Below are 20,319 nucleotides of genomic sequence, written 5' to 3'. Positions count from 1 at the left end.
AAAACATGAAACTGCTGTTTTGATTATCCAGCTCTGCAAACCCTTCAGAGACACTGCAGCCAGCCTGGACTTTTCACATTTCTCCTATCAGCCCATCCATCACAGGTGAGGCCATGGAAAAGCCACAAGGCTTCCCTAAGAGAGGCCTTCAGAAATCCAGAAATAAAGAGATAATTAAAAAAAAAAAATCTCCAGCTGAATCAGAGGTGAATGCTAGGTCCATCATGTATACTGATTCCTTCCATGCATGTGTTTATTTTTCTACAAACATTCCTGTTGCATCAAGTGCACTTAAGAGTTAGACGTGTGCCTCTGAATATCCGCTGCCTGGTGGATTCTCAAACACAGGGTGGGGGGCTATCTTTATTCCTTGGTTTTCCAATCTGGAAAGTGGAGGCCGATGCCCCATCTCTCCTTATACAGGTTCAGTAAATTTAGGGACCCACGTTTCATTTGTCCACTTTTGAAATTGCACATGGAAGGGATGGGCACTATGTTTTTGGCTTCCTCTCTATTTCACAGCCCAGTGGTCTATATTTATAGATAGATTGGATGTTTTCTTCCTTAGCCTGAGCTTAATGAGGAGCCCAAAAGAGCACACGGCTGAGAAGGATGCGTCAAGAATCAAAGCCTTTGATGAGAATGTTAGGAAATTTTCTCTCCAAACAGATTCTAAGTTGGTAGAACTTTGTAATTAAGAAGATCTAAGTTTAAATGTGTGACTTGGGGAAATTATGACAGCCTTTCTGGAGCTCCATTTCTTACCTTCATAAGGGAGGTTAAACCACCAATCTTGGTACAAACTCTTATGTATAAAACAAGGGATGAGGAGATACTGTACACAGGGCATATAGCCCACCTTTTATAATTATCAATGACTTTTGACCTTGAAAAATTATGAATCACTATGCTGTGCACCCGTAACTTATATAATATTGTATACCAGCCATACTTCAATAAAAACAATTTTTAAGAAACATTTTTAAAAAATAAAAATAAAATACCAACTTTCTAGGATTATTTAAAGAAAGTAGCTATTTGTGCAAACATTTTACAAGGGTCTGGCACATAGTAGGTACTGTAGAACTGTTAGTTTCACTTCTCTCAGGCCCCCAAACTGAGGCGCAGATACATACAGAGACCAAAAACAAGCATCTGGCAGCATGTTTGGTTCCCATTAGGAGGCAAGGCAGGTCTAAGACTGACCTCGTGATCTGATGTGAAATCAAGGATGCATTTCCTGTACACACACACGATTCACCCTCAGAGAGTTCCTAGGTATTCACCATGGCCACGCTGTATCAACTCTTCTAGTGATTTAATAGTGTTCCTTGCATCACCCATGCCTCCGGAGTCTGTAAACGTGAGCTCATTAATGCTCCCAGTCTCTCCAAGCAAAGGCAGCTTGCTCCCCAGGAACGCCCTGCTTCCAGGGAATGCGGAGCTGATAGCTAACACAGACAGGAGGCTCAACCCGGCAGCTCAGAGCAAATCAGGTGTCCTGACTCTCATGCCAGGCAGTAAAAGGTAGAAGGGGATGAGCCCCTATCTGGGTACACCTGTCTGGCCGTCAGCACAGAAAATGCTCAACCAGGAAAAGGGATGACCGAGGATTCCGTAGGTCTAACCAAAATGACTCAGAAGTGGAGGCCTGCACCCCATTTGCAAGCTGTGACACCCCGACAGTCACACGAACATTTGCTTTGCAAGACTAAATCTTCCTGACAAGACTGAAAAAGCACCCAAGTTCAAAAATGCCAAATAACCCTATTGTTTGCTACAATCAGGTATACCAGGCTCTACATCCATTGCCCACTCCTCTTCCCTGAGAATCCAGACCTTGCCCCAAACCCTGGCCAGGACACTGCTGGCCATTTAGGATTAAACTCTCTCTCAAGGAAACAGCAACATGCCAAGGTGCTATTTTCCCCGCGTAGTACCTGGTCTTGGAATGCTCTGGCTTCCAGAATGACCAAATCAGGGAGGGGGAGATCACTTATTTTTATTGCTAAGGAACAACACTTTGTTTTAAGGGGACAATCTCATATAACTTCAGTCAACTCCAAGTGTATATATACTTAGTGCCAGACCAAAGAACCCCGTCCCAAGTGGAAACTAATGGGGAAGAAAATGGAAAATGTAAATCTTGTACGTCCCTTTGGCACAGTTCTTTGCCTCTCCTACTGTGTGTTGTGGCAAAGTGTTCTTTTTTGTTTTTTATCTTGACGTGTTCCTCTGGCTACCTGAAATTCCTGCTCGTCATTAAAATGGACTTCATTTGCTAAAAAAGGGTAAACTGAGACTCAGAAGACCAAAGCAATTGTGCATATATTTCAACCTAGCGAAACAGAGGTTGGACAGGAATTCTTTCCCAAACTCCTTAGAGTAAGTAAAAAAAAAAAATAATAAATAAAGTGTATTTCTCAAAGTCCAAGGTTCAGCCTGCCCCTAGAGGAGAACTACATATTCGTCTGGAAGTCTGTGGGGTAACTCACCTTTTTCTTTTTTAACTTCTTAAGAAAGAACTAACCTACCATCCTACTTCAAGTTTGTCCAGTGTCTGCATCATGGAAAGCTGGGCAAATTTTCCAGATCCCGTGTCATCGTAATCTGTGCCACCTACTCAAAGCTCAGTAATTAGCCGACTGTGGACAGGCGATCCACTGAGCATACAGAAAATATGCAGTGACATTTCTCTAGCAAGAGAGCAGAGAATGTTCTCTTAACATCTCTACCTCCAGCTAATCTTTAGCAGCCGTAGCAGTAATGATGAATGTTATTATACCATGTTCTCATCAATTCAAGAAAAGATTTAAAATGCGTGTGGCCAAATGGAAATGCCCAGGGGTTTGGAGAACAACAGCTTCTGGTTCTAACTGTGCCCCTTACTCACCAAGTCACCTTGGGAAAGAAACCTGCCATCACAAATGGGCATCAGTTTCCCCACTTGAAACACAATGGTAACTCCAGGGACGACCTCAAAGAGGTCGAAGTCACATGTCAAACTGCAAAATGCTATGGGATCAGGACCTAGCAAGAAGTGAAATAGTAAACAATATGCACAAACAGACCTTAGTATCTCCCCAAAGTAAACAAACACCCAAATATTTTTGAGAAGGGTGAGCTCTGGCATGAAATACAGCTGGACTTAAATCTAAACTCCACTCACCCACTGTGTGGCTGTGGGCACACTGCTTAGCCTCACAGATGCTTCATCTGGGAGACAGGAATAATACTCAGCTATTAGAGATGCCATAAAAGAATGAGATTCTTGGCATATTAGTAAGCTGGCATCCAACAACTAACAGAAAAGAAAAAAAGAACTAGATAAAAACGAGATGAGAGATGCCTACACAAGTACACATAGATCAACTCTGCCCTCTTATCAGTTTTTCCACCAAACTTGCACGCTGATCTAAGGTCCCTGCTCCTGAAAGAAAAGGGCACCTGGGTCAGACCCAAAATGCAGCAATAACATCAAGAACTTGATTTTCAGATAACAGCTGTATACAGGCGCCATTCCTCCACTGCCATTGAAAGGCCAGCAGCCTACGCTCACCACACCCCAGCACATACTCGCAGTTTCCTGGACCTGGGGAAGCCAGAGCAGCTGGGATCCCCAGGCAGCCAGCCCTGTAGGAAGGCCAGACCCCTATCCCTGAGCACCCAGCAGCCAAGGACTGGGCCCCTCCCTGGGTACAAACAGGAGACTGGGGCCTCACCGGGGTGGCTTTGAGCAGAACGCATTCCTGCTGCAGGAGGCAACTGTTTACGCCCAGAGCAGTACTCTGAGAAGGGCAGCTGAGATAAAGCAGCTCTGGCTCAGCTCACAGGCTCAGTCAGCCCTGGGGACGCAGCTGGGACCATGGACCCTCAGACTACATCACCTTCCTCCAGAGCAGACCCCACCCCCGCCAGACAGGAGCTGCTTCCCGCTGCAGCCGTAGCAAAGGTTGATGGAAATAGCAAGCTGTTTCATGAATGGGGACCAAGAGGGAGGTGTGATGCCTGGTCCAGCATCACCCCAGACATGCATTTTTCCAACTGTAAGCAAGGCCTGGGACAACCCCCATTGCCTCTTTCGGTGGACAGTAATCTTTGCAGATGTACTCAAAATCATCTCAAGGATGGAACTGTGATTAACAGAATCTGGGGATCCAGAGAAAAATATCCCCGTTTTTGCTTACCTCTTGAATGACATTTCATGCTCTCTCACAGCCTGAGTTATTTCAAATATTATTTAGAGTCATAAACTATCTGTGTTAAGAAAAACCTTACAGGTCGTCTTCTCCAGTGAGTTTTATTTCACCAATGAAGAGTCTGAGGTCCAGAAAAAGGAAATTACTTGTTCAAGGTCACATAGACAAATGGTTGCAAAACCATGGCTAGAATCCAGGCTTCCTGGCTCTCCTGGCAGTGATGGGTCCCCCAGAGTGGACATGTGACTTAGTTAGAACACAAAATGTAATCCTAGGAGGCTAAGAGGTCTCCCTTTATCATTCATAAATCCTCACTGCATTCCAGGCATTTAATTAGCATTTTAGTGAAATAAGATAACCAATGAATAATGTATAACCCCCCCCAAAAAAAAACCCTAGGCAGGGAACCTCAAATAGACAGGAGAAAGAAAAATTAATACTAGAAGTATAGAAGTCAACACATGGAAACTTTCCCACAGAAAATTCCCTGTAGTGGGTTTTCTGAAAGGTATTTGAACATCAGACTCAATCACACACTCTCACGGATAATCATAGTGATTATCCGAGTACAAAACTGTAATTGCACAAAAATATCTTTAACTCAGTGCATGTATAATACCAGCACATAGTAGGAGTTTCTAAATACACACTTAAAAAACCAGGTATCTACACTCACTCACCAGGGTTAGGAACCCTTGGCCTGACCTAGATTCTTATTTTGCATTTGTACCTTGAAAATATGTACCTGATTGCTTCTGTCATCTTCTCTGAGGTTTAACGCTTATTCTGATAAACTGATACAGAGGTTTTAACAACTAACAGTATGAGTGGGAGGTAAAGTAATGCTACCAAAAAAAAAAAAAATAAAAAAGACAACAGCTCTCTCATAAGCCTCTTTAATAACACTGCTCTTTTCTTAAAATCTCCCTATTTTCAAAAGCAAAATTCATCCTAAGATGCAAAAGGTTCTCACGCGGGTCCTGACCTGACACTTCTGTCTCTCTTCTCTTTCTACAATCAAGGTATTTTTCTTCATATTTATGTAAGCCTTTCTTTCACTCCAAACTTTCAGCATTCTCCCCACGCTATTCTATTTAAAATAATCCTCTACGTGTTTTTAGCACCTCTTTCAAATGCTTTTGAAATACCCATGTTCTCCCTGAAGCTGACCCAAGAAATTATTCTAGCCTAGAAGTGTTGGAAGAAAGCACCCAACAGACAGAAAATATAAACAATCATTGACCCCCATGTACTTCTACAAGTTCAAGTAATGGTCCTCCTGCACTACTGGCCATGAAAGCCCCTGGAGCACAGGGACTATTCCATCTGGGTTGCCCTGACCTGTGCAGGATATAAAGTATTCAGAAAAGATGACACAGACAGAGTGGAAACAGCAGATCCAAGACCACCCTCCCAGCACTTGGACTGGAATTCCTACCCAAGCGCCATGATTGGTCCATATGGGAGTTTTCCCAAAAGTCTATAAAATACCACTTAAATTCTTTTTTTTTATGCTATTTCCTATCATTCTTTCATTACTCCTTTCATAACTTCTTACTCTGTTCTCCCTCACCTCTCTTCTTTCTCTTCTTTTTTTAGAGAAAAGAGATACTACAGTTAAATGCACCAATTCCCTTCCTCCCATCCTAAAAAATGAAGGGCTTAGATTTTTACCCTTTGTTTTTACCCGTTAATGGTACCAAAAAAAAAAAAAAAAATGGTTTTTTTTTATCCCAATGTAAAGCTTCTCATCTTGGATAAACATTACACCAAAAAATGTCATCATCTTCACATGTGTAAATGAAATAAGTAGGGGGAAATGCCAGTATTTCCCCCTACTCAGAAGTTCATTTTCACACACACACACCCTACATGCTTAAAGCTTACAGTTCCTCCGCAGAATCTTGCAAAGTAGAAATCAACAGCTCAGCATAGCTCCCCAAAGCTACCGAGAGGTTTCAAATGCTTCGAGCGAATGCGTTTGAGGTTGATTTTTAGTTGTTTCCCAGGCGCTGAGAAATATTCTATTATGTGTCAAAAACACATTTAAAAATATAACTCACGGCTGGGGGAAACCACACAGAACTTGAATTTCTTCAAACTCTCAATCTTGTCCTTTTAGCTCACTCTGGATGGCCTAAAACCCTAAAATTAGCAACTTAGAGCAGGTATCATAAAAATACTGTTGTCCAAAATCAGTGTCTACGTGGTGTGCACCCAGTTTCCGGGGAGAGTCCTACTCTACGTTTACCTCTCATTCTGGTATAATCACTAAAAGCACCCTTATACTCTGAAAAGTGTCCCAGTTTGGATGGTAAATTTTAAGAACACACCATCAAGATCTGAAGTCCAATAGCCTACAGTTTTCCAATGCTGCACTGGGTCTTAAAGCACCATCTGGGCCAATATCTTACAGTTCTCAGAGACAGAATGAAAAGCTACAGAAAAAGGACAATGGAGACCAGCTGATGGGCAGTAGGAAGCCACCTTTTCAGTGCCCAGTGACAAGCCTGGTCCCAAGGGGCAGAAACTGGAAAGAACATGGGAAATATAAAGAACCTGGCCAAATAATCAATAAACACTTATGGCTCAAACAGCAATATTTTGAGTGTTTCTGTAAGCATGGCTCCCTGCCAATGAAATTGGATCTGCTGTAACCTACTCTACAGGCCAATTTCTTTCTGTATCTGCATGGAGACTATAAACTACACAATTAAAAAGAAAACAGTAACACAGATAGGCATAGGGCTTCAGAGAAGTGGCCAAGTAGAAATAGGCTGTTTCTGCCAACTTGAAAAACATGTACTAATGTTCTAGAAAAAGATCTCTTCAACCCAACTCCAGCAAAATGGAGCTGTAGACACATGACAAAGAAGCATGATAGACTGGGGGACTGTCTTATTAACCCTGAGTTAAGAAGAGCTTAATAGCTGTAAGTAAAAAAAACAAGAATGCTGAGAGTTGTTTTAATCGCTATGTCATGTCCGACCCTTGGCAACCCCATGAACTGAGAAGAGCTCACCAGGCTCTTCTGTCCATGGGATTCTCCAGGCAAGAATACTAGAGGGGGTTGCCATTTCTTTCTCTAGGGCATCTTTCCAGATCAGGGATTGAACCTGCTTCTGCCGCACTGGCAGGCGGATTCTTTACCGCTGAGCCACCAGGGATGCCCAGAATGCTGTGAATAGGGTGGTAAATCCCATCAGAGATTCCGTCTGAGCAAGGGGATTCATGTTTCATTCTACAGCAGCCAGATAAAAACATGGGGACAAACTGCTCTCTGTGATATCTGTGGGGCCCCAGGGGTATTGTATGGAGAAAATGCTCCCCATAAGGCAGTGATTGAGGAACCAAGACCTCACCCATGGACAAGCTGCCAGGGCGTCCGTTGGTTTCCCTCTGAGCTGTGGGCCGTGCAAGGCGAGCAGGTCTCACGTAGCATCCTGTGGCTCAACTTCCCTCCTTCTACCAAAATACACCCAAGATTAAAGGTAAAAGGGGAAGGGGTGGCAGAGAATGAGATGGTTGCATAGCATCATCCACTCGATGGACATGAGTTTGAGCAAACTCTGGGAGACAGTGGAGGACAGTGAAGCCTGGTGTGCTGCAATCCCTGGGACTGCAAAGAGTCAGACACAACTTAGCAACTGAACAACAAAAACAGCATGCCCTGACCCATGACATGGGCTTGAAAACGCTACACTTTAGGCAGAAAAAAAAGTAAAATGTATTTGCTGCACAGACAACAAAAGCAGGTACCTCTGGCCTCCTTACAAGAAGGAAAATTAAATTACATCTGTACTAAGAAAACAAGCTAGTTACTGATCTGTGTCTCTCGTCACCCTGTTTGTGAGTGAGATCCACGCAGAGCTGCGTCCATGATGAAAGAGGTAAAACAGGCCGAATGGGGAAGCTCCGGGAAGGATGCAACCTTGGAAGTAAACACAATCCCGTCCTCACCTGTGAGAAAAGGAACTCCGTCTGGAAAGCATTGGAAAAACAAGAAATCTGGTTCTCTGCTTGGTGATCTCAGGCAAGCGTTACTGGAATCTTTACGTATCTTCTTAAAGCAACATACCTGGACTGCTGGCCCTGGAGGGAGTTCACAGGACAGACAGGCCCTCGCCCCTAACTCAGAGGAGTCATGCAGGGTGACAGGGAACCCTTGCCCTCCTGAACTCCCAAAGCACCAGCCCCCCTAGTACGGCCTCTTTTAATTCCCTGGCTTTCTGTGAAGAACATGGTGTTTTACCTAACGTATAAAATATAAAATGCTCCGCAAGGCTCATCAATTTGTAAATTTCTAACCTTGAGCCTTGAGGAAATTATTCATATCTTGGAATACCCTCCTCCACATCTAAACAAGGGATATGATAATACGTCCCCTACCCTGGAGTCGGGGTGTGACGTGGGAAAGAGCCTGGTTGAAAACGCAGGTTCAATACATGTTTCAGAAACACCCCCTACAACTTGGGAATGGCTGGAATTTACCTTCATTGCGAACTCAGGGAATGCCACCACAGCCCTGGGTGATTCATTCTGCAAACCAGTGACGACTGTAATTTTTCTGTCGCTGTCGCAGAGTTATCTGTGCTCTTTGCAATAGGGAGCCTGGCTTTCACGAAATATCCTGACCTACACTAACCAGCTCTCAGTTCTGCACAGAGTTTGATGGAGCCCAGAGCAAGCTGAGCTCTGGTAGGGTAGATCTCGGGCTGGTCTGTCTCCTAGGAGGAGGTGATCCCCCTACAGGGTGGTCTGGTCTCTTTAAGAAAGAAAAAAAGTTACAGAGACAAAAAAAAAAAACAACACAGCAATACAAACCAACCAAAAATGCCAGGAATGCAACTTCTGCCAACCAAATAAATAAATAAGATGTGAGATACTTTATAATAACTGGACATGATGCTTTTCTCTCAACCCTTCACAACTGAAAATCTCTGCATTTCCATCAACCCTACAAATGTGCCCTGGCCTCTGCTCCCAGGCAGCACTGACAACCTCCATCACCCACAGTAACTGAGTCCCTGAGCCTGTAACTGACAGCCAAGCCCCAGAGATGCCCTGACACTCTGAGCGTCCTCTGGTTCACTGAGTTTGCTGTTGGGGACACAGAATAGAGTGTGAGATCTCAGTGAGGCAGGTGAAAAGGTCCTCTCTAACTTCAGTCTTCTTTCCCTCTCAAGTAAGAGATTAGGGGAGGTGCGTAAGACCGCTGTAGCCTCTATAAAACACTTCAAGCTACCCCCCCACCCCCCCAACTCTACAGTCACCAAGGTCATTTTGTGCTGTTATTACAGATCAGCACTGTTTTAAGATATGCATACAGTAACAGATTTATTTCCATCAACCCTATGAGGTAGAACGGTGATCGTACTCATCTGACAGCTGCAGGAGCTGGAACAGAGAGATTTTGTTCAAAGTCACAAAACTAGTAAGTGGCACAACTGAGATTCAAAATTACACAAGTTGGTTCCAGAGACCCTGCTCGGAAAGGAGAATGCTCCGTGGGGGTCTGGAAACACGGTGAAAGAGTTATCCTAAGAGCAAGGCAGCTCTGCGTTTTTTGTCTGCACAGTTGAAGTTACAAAGACTGACCGAAGGCACTGGGAACAGAGGGAGCTTCTTCCTGTCTCCTAAGGCAAAACAGGTCAGAGGGATGGGCAGCCTTTTCTAGGGTAGGAAGGGGGCTGATGCTTTCAATCTTGTAAAAGACCAAACATTCAGAATCAGAATTCCTCTCTTCTCTGAGCATTACTGCTCACCTCACCAAGAAGGTGAAGTGGGGAAGGAGAGAAAAAATTAAGCGGCTGGGATGTATTTGCTTTGGCACCTGGCCTCCACCCCTTCTCAGCAAACTCCACACCAGGTGGGAACGCCACAGACTCTCTGTGGTCGTGTTTGTTTTAACCCATTTAAGCTCCGAGAACCCAGCAATCATGTATTACAATCAAAGTGATATATGCAACTTTACACTTACAAGGTAAGTTCAACGCCAGTGTTATTTCCAAGTATATGTTCATTTGGCCCTAAAAGCTGTCAAAACTCGAATGAGGCCTCAATCCAGAATAAAAGTGAATAAAAGTTCTTGATCAGACCCTAGCCACTGAGATTGGCAAATAACCCTGGGCTCCTGCAGGGACACCCACCTCCCTCCTGCCTCTCTCTCCAGCTCTCATACATTGCGCCGGGCGGAGGGGCACAGAGGTGATAGCAGGTCTAATTAATGAAACCAGTTAAGTTCCCCCAAATAGTTGTCTCCACATTTAAGAAACTAAACAAGCCAAAGAATCAGTCTGGCAAACATTTAAGTCACAGCTGTAGACACAAAGCCATGCTATGAGAAGTTAAACTTTTAAAATGTCCTGTACGGTCTTATAGGCAAAGCAAATCCCCACTTTGCCAGTGAGTGTCTTTTCCCACCAACAAAAGCCAGCAGCCCTGGCCAGTGCTTCCTGCACCCCTGCACCTGCAAGTTCAAGTCTCAACTGAAGTTTCTCTGCCAAGCTTTACAGAAGCAACTTGCAGTGTTACTCAAGGCAACTCTGTACACTGAGAAGGTAGAAACTGGGATATATTTCACTTGAGCTGCTGGCTCACCAGACATTCTTAGGTAAGTAACCTACCTTCTCTGTGCCTCTATTTCCCTTTCTGAGGTATGGGTATAATAGTCACATATATGCTACTAACCCTCCAGAAAAGAAAACGAACTCAAATTTAGATATTATATTCGCTCTGTATTTTCAAGATTCTCTATTTAGTTTTCCCAAGATAGCGCCAGAAATCAAATCTCATTACAATGAATGGCTGAAGACTTCCCAATTTCTTCGATCAGCTGAAATTTTGTTGTACTGAAGGCTGTTGACAAAATCGGATCAGAGGCATGTAAACCATTTTGCAAAGGACGGACACTGTAAATTTGCTTATTATAATGGTGAGGACTGCAGCATAATGCTCACTGTTCCCATCTTACAGATAGGAAAGCTAAGAACAGTTACTCGCTCAGGATTTATTTTTATCAATAACCAACAGAACAGCATCATCTACTTAAAACCTCTAATATTTACTAAAACACTCCCCCAAAATGCTTCCGCTGTTTACTGTGATCTAAAACATGTGTTGCTAGGGGGCCCTTTTTCCTTCCCAGCAAGCCAAATCCACTGTAGGTTTCTGAACTGACAGATCCACACGCTATTTCCCAGACAACCAAATCTGTCTCTTCCCCATAAACACACATATAAACAAGCCATACTTAGGAAAAGGAGGCATTAGTTGAGATCTGTCTTTGCTGGGAACTCTCCTTTCACTTCCTCTATAAACGGTTAGCATCAATTGGGACTAAGAGAATTTATTCTGGCTTCTTTAACACTGCCCCCGCCCCCTGCCCCCAAGGCCACCATCACACCAGCATCATTTCTAAACTGTAGCTCTCTGTGCCTGAAATGTCTCCGAGGTTCTAGTTCATCTCAGCATCTCTGTGATAACAGTCTTAGTCTTTCTGTACCTCCCAGGGAGCAACCCAGAAACCCTGGGCTTGAGTGTTAGGGGGTCTAAGAGAAGTCACCACCCACCGCTATGTCTTCATTAAGGTCTCTGAAAGATCTTCGAATGACAAAATTCAGCTTGGCTTGTGTTGAAAGTTTAAACAGATTAAGAAAGGGTTAAAATAAGCAACTAATTACGGTGGAGGCAAAAGAACCAGGAGCAGCCGCTGAACTTATTGATCATCAGATACAACAGAGCTGCCTGTTACTGCGATTAATTATTTTCCAAAAACATCAGCTTGTCCCTCTACATCTTTCTATATACCTTTACCTCCAAAATCATGAAGCTCTTAAGGACAGCTGGCAGTTCCTATCCTGAAAGAAAGCAACTTTTCTTCTCAAACTGCATTTATTCCAGAAATTCTAGAGTGCCAGAGTCCATTAAACTGCTTAGCAGAAAAAACTGTGTCTAAGACAAACTGAAATTTCTTTCCTATCCCTTTCTTCTGCAAATCCAAGAGCTGGATAACACACCAACCAAAGACCCAAAATCACGTTTGGTGTTGGGAGGTTTTCCCTCTTCTCACAGATCTTAGGTAGCAAGGGACACATTAATGGCAGATTAGAAAGATGTATGAAGTAACCTGAATAAACAGAATGGGGATGTTTCCCGGAGTTAAGATGATCATTTCAGCTCTGCGTCCATCTCCATACCCTCAACCCCGAAAAGAGACACTAGACAGCAAAGGAACATGTGACAGGCGAGCTCAGGAAGGCAGGACATTTGAAAATGTGCTTGAAGGCCAGCCAGTTAGACACCCTTTGGGCACTTACTCCCCAGGGCTCTCCATCTAGCTCCAACTCTGGGCGATGTCGGCAGGGTCAGGGGATGATGTCCTAAGCGGCAGAGTCCACCCTCACTAACGTTAAAGAATAAGGCCAGAGGGTTCCCGCTCATTTGGAAAAATAAGAAAGCAGGAATGGGGGTGCTGGACATTCTAAAAGCTTTTTCCCACTACTCACAAAAACACAGCTGTGAAAATAAATACCACCCGCCCCCCACCCCCCAAAAGGGGTATCGGGCCACCAACAGTCCAGCTCTTCCTCCTGTCTACATCTTTCCAGCTGCCACCAGCATCGCCTGCTTAGCAGCTGGGGCAGAAACGCACCACTTGCCTGGAAGGGAAGATCACAGGGGGAGAAGTGGAGGGGACCCAGGCCAGAGGCCGAGGGCTGGGGTGGGGGTCTCGGCAGTCACCACTCACCCGGGGAGGGGAAAAGCTCCATATCCACTTTTTCCGTCTTGATGATGGTGAGAGTCGGTTTGAGATCGACGGCCGCCTTCATGGTGCCAGGAGTGGGGAGGGGGGACAGACGGGGCTAGAGCGAGTTTGCTGTTATTCTTGTTTTTCTTTTTAATGGGAATGAGTTAACAGGGGAAAGGGGACGGGGGGAATCGGACCTTCTTCTTTAAAATCTCAAATTTCCGCTGACTTTGTCCCTCGCCCAGAAGGTGAGCGCCCGGAACTCTCTCCGGGGTAGTTAGCACTTTGCGGGAAAGTGCGCGCGCGCCGGGTCCCGCCTAGCCTGCGCCCCGCCGGCTCCCTCCTCGTCCGCGCCCGGCTCCCTCCTCTCCGCGGGCAGCCGCCTGCGCTCGCCCTCGCCCTCCAGAGCCGACTCCCTCCCTCGCCCGCGCGCTCTCCCCTCCTCTTTGGGGCGTAGCTCGCGGCGCCGGGCCCCGGCCGAGGATCTGCGCGCCCGGGCCCCACCCCCAGGATCTCTGCCTGGCGGGAGGAGGGAGACTCAGGGGCGGGGCGACGAGAGGCGGGCGCGGCCGGGAGGCGGGGCCCGAGACCCTCGGCCAATCACCAGCCACGGCCCAAACCGAAAGGAAGCGGGGCGGAGCTCAGGGCCCTCCGTGCCCGCCCTGCCCTCGGCTCTCCGCGCTCTGCGGCCAGGTCGCCTGGGAGCCGCGCGCGGAGCCGGCGGGCCGCGGAGCCCCCTACCTAGGGGAGAAGAGCCCGGAGCGGGCGGGCTGGCTGGTGCCCGGGCCACCCCGGCAGTTTGGGAAAGTCCGTCTGATTCTCCACACATTCTTGAGGACTTGGTCACCCGCTCCCGCCCCCTCCCGGGAGCGGCATAGTTTTCCAAGTGCGTGTCCATCATTCATTCACAAAGACTGACACACAGGACGTGAGGCAGCGGCTGGAGGGGCGTGCGTGCGAGCAAGGGGCTCCGAGCCAGCGTCCTCAAAGGGCTCTGGGAATACTGGACTCCGGCCGCTTAGTGACTCAGGGATCGGGGCTGTATTGCTGGAGGAGCCTTCGATTTTCCCAGAGCCCACCCGCGTCATCGTTAAGAGATCAATTAAGAAATGAGCTGCCCTTGATAAGAATCTAGCTGCCACTGGTACGGATGGAGCCCAAGGCTGCCTCCTGGAGACCCCAAAAGAAAGGCCCAACGACTTCTATAGTATTAGGAAAGTCAAGAACTGGGGCCCCAAACTGGAATCCAGTCCTGGGCTTCCTTGAACTTCCAGTTTCCCTACTTCTATTCCTCTAATTATGTCACCACTGGCCAAAATTTTGTGTTTTCTTTCACAAATTCTCCTCTGCTAGATAAAACTGACAATCCTCCTATTGCCACTGTCTAAAACATGATGCACAGCTCTGTGGTTTGAAGTTTCTGAAGTACATCATTCACAGCCATGACAGAATCACAATTTCAGCCCCCTTTTCTATTTGGGAAGCCCAGACACTTAGGATACCCTAACATGACCCCTGCATAATTAATAGCTTGCCACTGGCGCATTGGTTATAAACGGAGAGAGGTGGTCCTAATTAACAAATCAAGCAGTAGACACTGAGGTGCACACCTAGACACACATACATGTATCGGGAGCCAGGCATTGATACCTATCTTTGATGAACTAAAAGAGTAAACATAAATCTCTCTGAACAACCTCAGAGGAAGCTATTTTTAATCCTGTTTCCTGATTTCTAAGCATATGTTTAACTCCCACCACACGGTTATAACTGTAACCTCAGCCTCTGATAAGTCTTAACACACCTGCTTACCTCATCTAACTCCAGTTTTGTCCTCTTGAAGTATAGTAATTTACAGGTTTCCCACAGCCAGAGAGGGAAGGAGCCAGGAAGAGAAGATAAAGCTCAAATCTCGGGCTCCTGGTTCAAACTTCAGATTATGCTCGTCTTCCAGTGACTCTGCAGAGTAAAGTATTTGTACGGGGGTAAGCCTGATAGACGAAGGATTGTTGTCATCCAGCTGTGTTTCCAAAAGGTATGAGAAAACAGCGCTGGCCCCCAGATGACAAGAACAGACCCATCAGATCCTGGGAAAAGCTGGGGGAAACAGCGCATGAATGAATTGTGCATTTGCACATTCAAATGAGCAGCCAAGCAAGAGATCTTGAACCAATCCCACCTTACCCACTGTGAATACATCAGCAAAAAGAACTGTGCAAATCAGGAGTTGCTTTGGGGAATTTTGTTTTATCAATGTTATGTTAAGGAAATGCTGGCATTTTTTTAAATCCAGGTGTGAGTATTCTATTTCAAATGCAGCTTTCTCAGAGCAAGTCCTGTCTCTCCCTCAGTCCTTTTCTCAGCTTTCTTTCCAGGCTAGCCTAAACACTGCTAACCACCCCCATCCCTGCAAATTAGACACTCAAAGAGCCTGCCATGATAGATCCAAAAACACTGTCCACTCCAGCAGTGGGGGAAGTTTATTCCTTCAATTCCTCAATGACGACAGCTCAACTTGTCAGTCATCCTTTATAACCCAGTCCTGAAGCCCAGAAGCTTGAAAGGTTTGACTGTGCAAATCAGGGAATGGGGTTTGGGAGATAGCCAGGGGCCACCACCGACTTCCAGGAAAGTTACCCTGCAGGAGGCCAGTTGTGAATATTGATGTTAGCAGAAGTTATACATCCAACCTCCCATCTGAATGAAACTTCCCTAAGGACAAGGAGCACTTAATATGGACAGAGTTATAGTATTTTCTACATATTTGGGATTTGAGTAACCCAATCAGGCCTGCAATGATCCCACTTTGTTAATTGATAATTTCGATAAATGAAATCATTATTCTCTGTAGGACACAAGCTGATTTTTTTCTAAATGTTCCTATGGACTTGAGATGATATTTGTATCATGTGTACTGTGCTTAGTCACTCAGTTGTGTCTGACTCTTTTCGACCTCATGGACTGTAGCCTGCCAGGCTCCTCTGTCCATGGGGATTCTCCAGGCAGGAATACTGGAGTGGGTTGCCATGCCCTCCACTTTGTATCTTACTATATCCTAAAAAACAGTGCCTTGCATGGTGCCTGACACATTGTAGACACTCAATAAATACTCATTGAATTGTGAACTATCAGGTTTCCCAGGTGGCTCAGGTGGTAAAGAATGTGCCTGTAGATGAAGGAGCCGCAGGAGACATGGGTTCAATCCCTGGGTAGGGAAGATCTCCTGGGGGAGGAAATGGCAACCCACTCCAGTATTCTTGCCAGGATAATCCAATGGACAGAGGAGGAACATAGAGGGTTACATTCCATGGGGTTGCAAAGAGTCAGACACACACACACACAAAAGACTGAGCACACACACAAGTAAGTAAGGAGTGAACTCTCACCTCCCTGGTCACTAGGGACTTTTACTTTGCCACCAAAGCTTCTCAATACAAAGGTTGAGTGAGTTTGATACTTAGGGCTTGTGAAAATGAGCTAAACAAATGCAGACCTACCTCTAGGTCTGACCTTTGGCTTGGCTGATCACAAGCTCTATTCCCCAGCACTCCTGTCCACTCTGGTTCATTAGTGCCTCAGTTCTCCCATTAATAAAACAAGGTCAGCTGAGCTTTGCCTTCCAGCCCCTTGGGCAGGTTGTTTCAAGACCCTATCTGCTTCTTAAGGCACTCAAGAGAAATCAACCAGGAATGACTTTGTTTTTGCTTGTAATGCAGCAGTCTGTTCTTCCTACACCTGAGAGAAAACAGAATTGTATCTTCAAACATTCCCAAAACTTAGGGAATTACACCCAGCAAGCGCTGAAATTCCTCAAACTAGAGATATCATGCCAGAAGGGTTCAGAAGAGACATCAGGCATTGAGGGGCAGGGGTGTGGAGTCAGACATTAATGACACCAAGAAAACAGTCACTTTTTATAAGAACTCCCTCAGAAACATGGAGTATGTAAAACACATAAAGTTTCTCTTTTATCCTTCTCCCTCCACTGGACTCCAGTATCAATAAAAAATAAATACAAAAATACACCTAATTTTAGACAATCCTGGAAGATCCTGAAGATTGTCCCTCTCCAAAGTGTAGTGGAATAAATTGTCTATTTCTCGAATCTTGACCAAAAACTGAAGAATCTCAGAGTTGTAAGCTAAACTACGCTTTATTAAAGGTAGGTGCAAAAACATCCAGACCGCTAACGGCTAATCCAGAGCAAGTTTATGACTCACAGATGATTTACTGGTTTAAATGTAAGATTGAAAAAAAAAAAATTTTTTTTCAATTAACAACCTTCCCGCTTTGCGTTTGTGGTTGTTTTTCTCTGAGAAAAAAAAGGCAACAGTCACCCTGTCGAACACAGAAACAGGCTTCTAAAGCTTAACTCTAAAGCAAGTGGTTTCTCTGTGATAAGTTGAGTCACTGAAAAGCACCCTACAGGGAGAAAGATGCCTGGGGCTTCCATATCTACCGTTATCAAGCTGCCATAAAATGGAAAACTGGAGAAAATGAAAAGAACTCTCTTAATTAAACTCGGATGCCCAAAGGCCTTAGGGTCAGTTCAGGAACCCTAGTAGGGGACTCAAGCTGGGCTGTCGCTGACTGCAGGCTGGCTCTGTGACCTCACGAAGCCACTTAACCTTTTTGTGTAACAACCTCATCCCTGTTTCAGGGAATAAAAATCACGGCTGGCTCTCCCCTGACCGTGTAATACAGACTCATTAACTATTGTTTAGAAGGTACAATAAACAATGAGCGATAAGTAAGGGGGGAAGCCGGGAGGAGAGGGCGGGCTGCGGAGAGGGGAGGACGTGGGGCCTGTTTGCTCTGGGAAAGTTTTCCAGGATAAAACCAAGAGGAGCCTGAGTAGTGCAAACTCTGGAATAAGACTCAGACTGAAATTCCAGCTTGACCCCACTCACCGGCTGAATTACTCCACAGAAGTCCTTTAAACAATCCCAAACCTCAGTCCTTCCCTGTTGAAAGTGAGGTTGCTTGGAGGATTACATGAGATAATGCAGGAAAGAATTTAGCACGGTGCCTAGGTCAGGAAAAAGAGCTCAAATAAAGTTTAATCACTCTTACTGCTTTTAAGAGCCAATAGACGGTAGGATGGGCTTCCCAGGTCAGGCAGTGGTAAAGAATCTGCCTGCTAATGCAGGAGATGTGTGTTTGATTCCTGGGTACGGATGATCCCCCTGGAGTAGGAAATGGCAACCAGCTCCAGTATTGCCTGCGACATCCCAGAGGAGCCTGGTGGGCTACAGTCCACAGGGTCTCAAAGAGTCAGACATAACTGAGCTACTGAGCATACACGCACATAGATGGTAGGACATAGGAGAAATCACACAGAAAAATCTTCTCCATGGCCACCCCCTTTGCAGAGTAAGGTAGACCCTCGATTTACCTGAACTGTCTTATGGACAGATTAGGAGAACGATCATATCTAATTTTAAAAAATCTCTCCAACCAACTCCCTCAGAACCTGCCCAACTTGGACCTCGCTTTAGATATTCCAGTACTGCCTGGTCGAGAGAGGAAACTGCAGACTTGTATTTAAAAGTCACAGCAAAGCTGTATGTCTGGTTCAGAAGGAATATCATGTTTGTGATGCCTCTTTGGAGACAAAACCTTAGGTCTTGGCTTCATCACATGTTGTAGTTAGACGGACTCTCAGCCCTGCTATCTCCAGAGGAAAAAATGACTCTGAGCAAATAAGTCATTCTGCCCAAGGTCAAACAGTTCAGAAAAGATGGTCATTTCACGGCTTGGGCATCTCCTTGGGTTTATAGATACCACACTGCAGGGCAAGTCACTCACTGTCATTCGGTTTGGTCTGTTCGCAGACACCCTTGAGAAACGAAGCAGGATACAGCATACATAGGAACAGAGAGATGCTCAGACTCAATTTCTGGAAATCTAACAGTCTCCTCTGCCCTGGATGTGTTGACTTCGGGCATGCACGCTTCAGGGTAACCACACTAGCATTCCCTGCGGGAGACAGCTTGGCATGGGCTTAAGGAGAGAAAGGGTCTGGGCTGGCTCATCGCTGTCTGCCGTTTCTTTAGGCTGTAATTACGACCCATTCAGCTGCATCTGCAGCCCCAACAATGTGGGATGGATGGGCCTCATCCACAGACCAGGCGACATTTGAAAATCTACCAGTTCAGACAGCACGTACTTCTCTTGCAGCAGCTCAGACTTCTGCTCACACAGAAGGTGGTGAGGAGCTGCCAATCAAGGCTACAGGATCTGAGGTTCTTTCCACACCACAGTTCCTTTCCTTGAGGTGAACTGAGCACCTGTCTTGGAATTTTGGCCCCGACTGGGCCTGGGTCATGCAGAATGCGGGCTACCATGGAGCCGATGGGTTCATGTAGCGTTAAGTGTGAATTCTAATGTAAACTGTCCTAAATTGGTCCCTAGAGGATGGAGAGGTACTATGGCATGTGCAAAAATGGTGGAAGAACCAGTGTTCTTTGATATCATGGCCGGAGCAGAGAACCAGGCTCCTGGTGGGGAGCTCGGAACCCCAGGAAAACAGGATCCTGAGCCCCCCCAACCAGACTGCAGGTGGTTTCATCTGGTGGAAGGCTAAGGGTCCCCCCATCTGATCTCACCCTTCTTTTCCCTTGGGTTACAAAGACAACACAAGGCCTCAAAACAGATGTTCTCTGCAGTTGTAGTCTGAACCTTAAATTAAGATAATTTTATTGTGGCATCTTCCCTTTTCTTTTCCCCCTTTCATTTGGAAATGCCAAGTCAATTGCCCCAAAGGACTAACCTTTACCACCCTAGAGATGAAGGAGAGGAGGTGGGGTGGAGTAGGAAATGGCAATACTCATTCTGTTCTCGACACTGCAAGTTAGGCAGAGGAAGCAGGTGGCAGTAGAAGAAGACCAGCTCTAAGAGGAAAAGGGGAGATGCTACCAGAGGAAGCAGGACAGGGCACCTTTCTGACAACGGTGGGAGGATGGGTGAGGGGGAACACAGAAAGTTACTGTCACAGCATTTCTATGTCCTTGTCATTCTGGGACTTAAATCTCCAAGTTTCCAAAATGAAACTGAGGCCTGGTCTTGTATCTGGTACCTTGCCTGAGTTGATTTCATTGACCTGCACGGCCAATAGTCAAGGAATAACAATCAAACAAATCAATGGTGGTCCAAGCTGGAAGAGGATTCAGAGCAGAAAGGAGGAAGCTGCACAGAAGATGCAATGGAAGGTCAAGAGGAAAACCAAACACAGAGGGCATTTCTCAGTCTTTCTCAGACATGAGCACTTTCTTTATGCAAAGAATTTTCCACCCCACCGCCACGAGGTGCCCTCTAGTGCCCAGAACACCCCAAAGGAATATTTCAGTATGTATGTCTGCCTCCTACACT

At 45.7% G+C, this 20,319-nt stretch overlaps 1 protein-coding gene across 4 annotated transcripts in view; it reads right to left on the bottom strand.

Annotated features, from left to right (window-relative positions):
- The window catches only part of ETS1 (ETS proto-oncogene 1, transcription factor), a 138,549-nt gene that overhangs the window by 61,179 nt on the left and 57,051 nt on the right, over positions 1–20,319 (bottom strand). Inside the window, exon 1 of one of the 4 annotated variants that reach the window (XM_055581204.1) lies at positions 12,949–13,397. The exons of 2 other annotated variants lie outside the window; for them this stretch is intronic. In XM_055581204.1, coding sequence (XP_055437179.1) covers positions 12,949–13,030 — 82 coding nt within the window. In that variant the 5' untranslated portion in view covers positions 13,031–13,397. Of the gene's footprint in view, positions 1–12,948; positions 13,398–20,319 lie in introns of those variants that run through there. One more of the 4 variants, XM_055581198.1, reaches the window with a different exon arrangement.

The sequence above is a fragment of the Bubalus kerabau genome, chromosome 5, assembly GCF_029407905.1.
Source record: "Bubalus kerabau isolate K-KA32 ecotype Philippines breed swamp buffalo chromosome 5, PCC_UOA_SB_1v2, whole genome shotgun sequence".
Lineage (NCBI taxonomy): Eukaryota > Metazoa > Chordata > Mammalia > Artiodactyla > Bovidae > Bubalus > Bubalus kerabau.
This window is presented reverse-complemented; position numbering and strand designations above follow the sequence as displayed.